At 35.7% G+C, this 6,320-nt stretch overlaps 1 protein-coding gene across 2 annotated transcripts; it reads left to right on the top strand.

Moving 5' to 3' along the window:
* Positions 1–222: 222 nt before the first annotated feature.
* LOC149095527 (uncharacterized) lies at positions 223–6,066 on the top strand. 2 transcript variants are annotated; one of them, XR_016204835.1, is made up of 3 exons: positions 223–812; positions 3,427–3,693; positions 4,972–5,012. XR_016204835.1 is itself a non-coding variant. In XM_089281882.1 (3 exons), exons 2-3 carry the CDS (start codon positions 3,625–3,627, stop codon positions 5,889–5,891), a joined length of 357 nt encoding a protein of 118 aa, XP_089138008.1. In that variant the 5' UTR covers positions 386–812; positions 3,427–3,624; the 3' UTR covers positions 5,892–6,066. The 2 variants fall into 2 exon arrangements, 1 of the variants encoding a protein (XP_089138008.1); XM_089281882.1 differs by lacking the exon at positions 4,972–5,012 and adding an exon at positions 5,604–6,066 and having other exon boundaries at positions 386–812.
* The last annotated feature ends 254 nt before the right edge of the window (positions 6,067–6,320 follow it).

Below are 6,320 nucleotides of genomic sequence, written 5' to 3'. Positions count from 1 at the left end.
TCATAACCATAACCTGCACAATTAAAAACATTTTGTGATCTTACCGTGAAATAGCATGCACAACTTGGGCCTCTCAATTCAAGCTAGGGTTGTAAAACAGCGACAGCTACTGTAGTGACCTGGTTAAACATAGATATCAAAGCTAGGCTTCCTTCAAATGACCGTAAACTAAACATGAGCAACATCTTTGGTCAAAAGCACGATGAAATAACTGTAGCTTACTTGATTTAAAAACTCCCGCGTCTTCCCCAAATTGAATATTTGAACACATTCGGACTAACCTCCTCAGGAGTAGGCCTACACCGAGTGGTTGCGAGTACAGTCTCGTTTGACAGCGGTTTCTGACAATGGAAAGGGACGTACTAGAAATCTGACCAATCCTCGTTTAGCTTAAAATTTCCCAATCTAAATCCAACATGGCGGACGAATTTCTACTTATGGGGTAGTTTGTTCCCCTAATCCTGAAGCGTTGAAAGGCTGTTTCTTTCAAAGCTACTTTCCTTGACAGAAGGGGTTCAAGAAGGCAAGCTATTTCTTTGTCCTTAGGCCGTCAGAGTAGTGGAGGAGCGTTTACTACTCATGAAAATCGCCGAATACAGCAAGAGATAAAGTGGACTAAGATCAGAGATCGCCTTGGTTATGTTGCCATTGAGAAATCTTCCCTTCCAACTGGGGCAGTTTGTATTTGGTGGCTGAAAACTTCAACTGCAATAAGATGCCGTTACTGTGGGCCTCAAACGTTTTTGTGTCGCGAATGCGCTAGGAAACTTCATTCCAGTATCACCACATACCATGTTTTAGAGTTGTAGAAGGTACAGCAATGACCTGATCATCTCTTTATTTAAAAAAATTAACTCACTTTACTTAAATGTACATTTATACGTACATGTAGTTGTTGCAAACTATTAGCTTTAATATATAAGCTTACACCGTGTGTAAAACATCTGTGTAGTAAAATACGTTTTATCCAAGAACAATCACACAGAAATTAATCTTAACCCCACCTAGTTCAGAAGTAACCTTATCTGCCAACACTATTAATTCAAACTTCAGTCTGCTATCTGCTAATGACTGGCAGCGATGTAGCAGGATACATCCTGCTACATCGTGATAGTTTATGTGTAAGCTGGTTTAAGGCCGTTGACCGTACATGTTAGCCAATGTTATAAAACTAACAAATTGTACTAGTGTACTAATTATAGCTAGAAACAACCAGAAACAACAGATCAGTTATAATTGCTAGTACTATATTTTATACATTGCCACTAAAACTTTTGAATGTTTCATCATAATCTATTTACCCTTGTTTAATCATATGTATTTTTATTTAGCCTAGTATATTACTTACTTCCAATATAGTTGTATGCACTTAGGAGCCTGCCTGATTTCTTGCTAGGTTAGTTAGGTACCCCAAATTACAGTGCAGCTCAGATATATGCAAACTACGCATACGCATTTTATACGACCATATTTTGCATATACGCGTACATCAATACGCACACATATGTGCGTGTATATGCCCACATATACACGTATATACATGCATATATGTCTCTTTGTTATGCATTCCCATAGGTTTCTTTATGTGAAGCATTGTTAGTCAAACAAAGGACATTATATTTCTGGGAATGAAAATGTTTCAAAGCGAAATTTGCATATTGTTAAAACATCGTGCCAATCAATGAAAGCTATTATATTTTGAGTTTTCAATCACTTCGCAAATTCGCTGACAAACTACCGTTTATTAACACTTGCTTGATCTTTAGCTACCAAAAATGGGAAGAAAATTGAAGCAGTCTCTTGAACTCCCTATTTTAACACGTGAACTCTATGTTTTTACAAGTAAAGATCTATGTTTCAGCATGTGTCGGCAAGTTGTTTGCAAATGTTTCTTTGTCTGAATTAAGCGTTCTGAAGATCCTAGTCAAAAAAATAAAATCTCTGGTTATATTTGACACAGATCATTTATTCAAATGGTAAAATACTCTTTCCTTGACGAAAAAATTGTCTATCCAAGTTTCTATGGTGCGCTGCTCATGTTTAGTTATTTTTTCTGCAAGAAAAAGTTCTGTGTTTTGACACGCATTGGCAAGTCATTTGCAAAATGTTTATTGTCTGAACCGTTCTGAGGATCCTTTTTGAAAAAATGATATCTCTGGTTCATTTAAACTGTGAAATAATCCTTCTTTAGCCAAAGAATTGTTTACCAAAGTTGCTATGGCACGCTGCTCACATCTAGTTATTTTTTTTCTTCAGGGAAAAGTTCTGTGTTTCAGCATGCGTCGGCAAGTCGCTTGCGAGATGTTTACTGTTTGAAGGCTACTTTGAAGTATTCCGAAGACCTTGTGGAAAAATGATATCTCCCATTATACATGTACATGTATCTGACACAAACCGTTCATTCAAATGGTAAAATATTCAAAGTTTCTATGGTGCGCTGCTCACATTTTGTTATTTTTAATTTTCTTCAAGGAAAAGTTGGGTGTTTCAGCACATGTCTCCAAGTTGCTTGCTTGGACCCTTGTTCACCTTGCGTCAAAAAAATGTTATCTTTCGGTTGTGTTTGCTCCATGAAGATGAAATTGCTGAAGCGTGTATCCCCAGTTCTATTTGACAAAAAAAACAGTAAATTTATGATTTAACGGCAAAATACTCTCTCTTTTAATTAATATTCAGTCAGTTAATTTTGTGTCAAGTGCCCAATTGCAAAATGTTAGTTTCAGCTTACATTTTGCTAATAAGTCGTCTGAAGGCATATGTGCATATACTGTATACATGTGTTCAAAATAAAGAAAACTCTTTCTTGCTCTGGGGCAAGCTGTCAAGCCATTGAAAACAACAATGACCTGTTAAGAAAAGAAAAAACAATAGGTTAGCTCATACATACATGTACTAATCAGGCATATGCGTATATACTGTATAATTATGTGTATATGCATACGCGTATGTGCGTATATATGTATGTATACGCACATACGCGTATTGGGCTGACGCGAATTACGCGTATTTTTTGGTTCGGATATATCTGAGCTGCACTGTAGTAGTACTGCAGCCAGTTAGAATGTGATTGTTATTATTATGATTTTGCACAGGATGGAATGTTTGTTCCTCTTTTTCTAAATCATTTCATTTTGAAAAAATTTAATCACCACTGCTTGTCTGTGGAGATTCAGAGTATCACCTGTATAGATGAATACGGTAAGATATTTTTTGGTATAAATTTGTATATATAATTACAAGTTTTGTTATTAGTATGTTAAAGTTGCATAACTGCAACATGGATAATTATTTACCAGTTTATCAATTACACGGTTTTGCATATAGGTAACCATCATTCCAAGAGAATTGCATTCTCAGTTTCAGGTGTAGTGCATCAAGTATTTTGTACTTGTAATTGATTGTTTCTTTTTGAAATGTGCATTCCAGGGTTTTTTCAAGAATAGCAGTTATTCCTATCAGTAAAGTTGGTGGGAAACAAAGGTTGGAACACTGCCTTAGTTTAAAAGCTGAATTACAGCCAGTCCTTGAAAGGACATTTCTCAGTGTAGGGACACTGATAGAGCTGGGATCCTCCTTTGCAGCAATGAGAGAAGATGACCTTTTTAAAGAGATGTATGTAACATCATGGGAGAAACAAGACTGGATATGAGGAGCCAAATGAATTATGCTCTTGTTTTGTTTGCAACTGGAAAGGTAAGTATATAGGCAGGTAATGCAACAAAATTCTGACAATCTTGATTTTGTTTTCGGTTCTCTGAAAATACTTTAGAGAATCAGTAAGAGAAATTTCCTTTTTTTTTCAGAGTTTGATCTGTACTCCAATTTTCAATTTAGTTGAACCTAAGGAGTAGAGTTTATTGTCTGTGTTATCAAAATGTCAGTAATATTATAGAAGTGGAAGTTATTTGAATTCTGGTTTCCATGCCAGGGCAAAGTATGTGAATCCATACCATACTTTTAAAAATATGTGATATTTATGAATGTGGGTCTTATAAAAGTTGTGAAATTTAACAAATTGACACTGGTTTTTTAAGTATCTGTCCTCTTATTAATGGTAAATTGCATCATAAAGTTCATTGTCAAAGTAGTCTGCAGATCCACTTGCCTTCATCCATACAACTTTGACAATGTAATATTTATGACCAAATTTATCATCAATAAGAACACAGATGCATAAGAATCTGCTTGCTGTGTTTTTTATTTTCATTACAGTGAAACCTGTATTAGGCGGACACCCTTCTAGTGATTGGTAGGCAGACACCCTTACTAGTGTCTGCTTAACACAGGCTGTCTGCTCAAAACAGGTTCTAGTATGTTGTGCAATAATAGTCAATTATTTTGTAACACAACTTAGCATGTAACATCAAAGAATAGCTAAGACTGCTCATAGCACAATGTCCAGTTGATCACTGCATCAATCTGGAATAATCACTCAGCTTAAAAACGATATTGCTGAACAATGTACAGGAGTCTCAGCTGAACCTTTAGAAGTAAAATGAGCCCTTTAAGCGTCCGCTTACTGCAGGTTTTGTGCAACAAAATGTCTTAATATTGGTGTCTGCATCTGTTTAATTAAGAGGTGTCTGCTGAATGCCGGTTGATTTTTAATTACTGTAAATGTGGGAAAAAAAATTTGGGACTTATTAAAGCTGGTGTCCACTTAAAAGAGGGTGTCTGCTTAATATGGGGTCTGCCTAATACAGGTTTCACTGTTAACAAAATCCAAAATTGTCAAATGGAGGCTTCACTAGAGGAAAACACCGGTTAAAAGCTAAATTGAATTAAGCCAAAATGATCCATAGAATCACGGCCTTTATTCCACTAGGAAATTCCTGAAAACATACTGAATTATTTCCAAGTTTAGTTTATTTTCATCAAATACTCGAACACAGCAAAAAAAGGGTTCTACTGTATTGCGGTAAATTTTCATGCCAAACTACAATAATTTACCCAATCTTTTTCACTTCACAGTTGAATTCATTATATTCACAAGCTGATCTTCAGGCTAGCTATCTGTTAATCCTGTTTAGATGCACTTTTTGGCTATATTGAGAAAGCAAAATCATATGCTAAATGTCGCTGAAACTGTTCACGATGATGTCAGCTGTGAGTCTGTACTCCTACTGATGATAAAAATACATGTAAGCCAGTGATCATGCAAGAAAGTAGGCAGTCATTGTGAACAATTAAATGTACTTGTAAAATTGAGTCTCTCTATGACCACTGACAACAGATGAAGATGGGCTACAAACACAAGACTATATATTTTTGATTGTGACTTGATCTTTGTACAGACAGTTTTGTTGAGCAGACATACATTGCTATGGAGATTAAGAATGAGATCAATGGTAGTAATATAGAATGAAATTTATGAAACCTGGGTTTCAAAATTCCCTAGACTGTTAGCTGGGAAACAGTTATATGTTACGGATGTGGTCATGGTATTTAAGAATTGAGTCATAGAGGGTTATTCATTAACAGTAAGAAAATAAAAAAATCTTACAACATGTACTTTTGGCAAATTATTTGTAATAGCTTTACCTTAGACTGACATCAATAAAATACCACAAGGGAGCTTAATTTTGAAATTTGTTTCCTTGTAGATACTAGGGAAACTCCAATTGAAAGAAACCTATCTTAATATAGTAGAGAGCCTCTTCTCTGAGAAAGTAGTGCCCAGGCACATGCAGCTTCTGGATCAAGATGAAGGGAGGGCAGACAGTGCTGTTGATTATAATGAGGAGGAAGTGGCAGAGATGACGGCAGTGGTCAACAGGATTGTTCAAAGCTGTTCCGTTGTTCCTGAAAAGGCCTTGCTTAATTTGGTTTTGGTTTATTATATACTTTTGGATAACATGTCAAATGCAATAACTTATAATTTGCTTGAGTGAAAAATAATGTACAAATGACACAATCCTGAGTTACATGTAAGTCAGGCTGCAGGAATTAATCACACATACATGTAGGACACATTGCTCATTATAGCCTAATACTGTTTAACCAATCTCATTTTGGCTATGTAATTGTATTTTTTTTTTCAGACAAAGCATTTCTTTATCCCAAAAACATCTTTAACCAAATGGAAGTGTGGCAATGTCTTAGGATTTAAAGTACTTGTAGATGAAGCACTTGTTTTCACTGGGAAGAGGATGTGTGGGATGACTGACTTTGCCAGGAAGAGGACAGTTGTCAGGATGCTTGCACGTTCAAAGGCGCCTTTTTTCAACTGAGATACTAATCAACAATGATGAAGGTATATGCGTATAGAGAAGACTTGTGACATTCTTTTAACAGTATTTTTTGATGGTGATAGTAAACAA

This window comes from Orbicella faveolata, unplaced genomic scaffold, assembly GCF_042242905.1.
Source record: "Orbicella faveolata isolate gen_17 unplaced genomic scaffold, um_ofav_v1 contig_50, whole genome shotgun sequence".
Lineage (NCBI taxonomy): Eukaryota > Metazoa > Cnidaria > Anthozoa > Scleractinia > Merulinidae > Orbicella > Orbicella faveolata.
Note: the sequence above shows the minus strand (reverse complement) of the source record. Positions and strands in the feature narration are given on the sequence as shown.

What these genes read in the sequence shown, in the direction of transcription:
- LOC149095527 (XM_089281882.1), top strand. Translation starts at nt 3,625, where the DNA reads ATGGGAGAAACAAGACTGGATATGAGGAGCCAAATGAATTATGCTCTT. An exon ending in TTTTGTTTGCAACTGGAAAG is followed by an intron (nt 3,694 to 5,603) that starts GTAAGTATATAG and finishes GTTTCCTTGTAG; the next exon opens with ATACTAGGGAAACTCCAATT.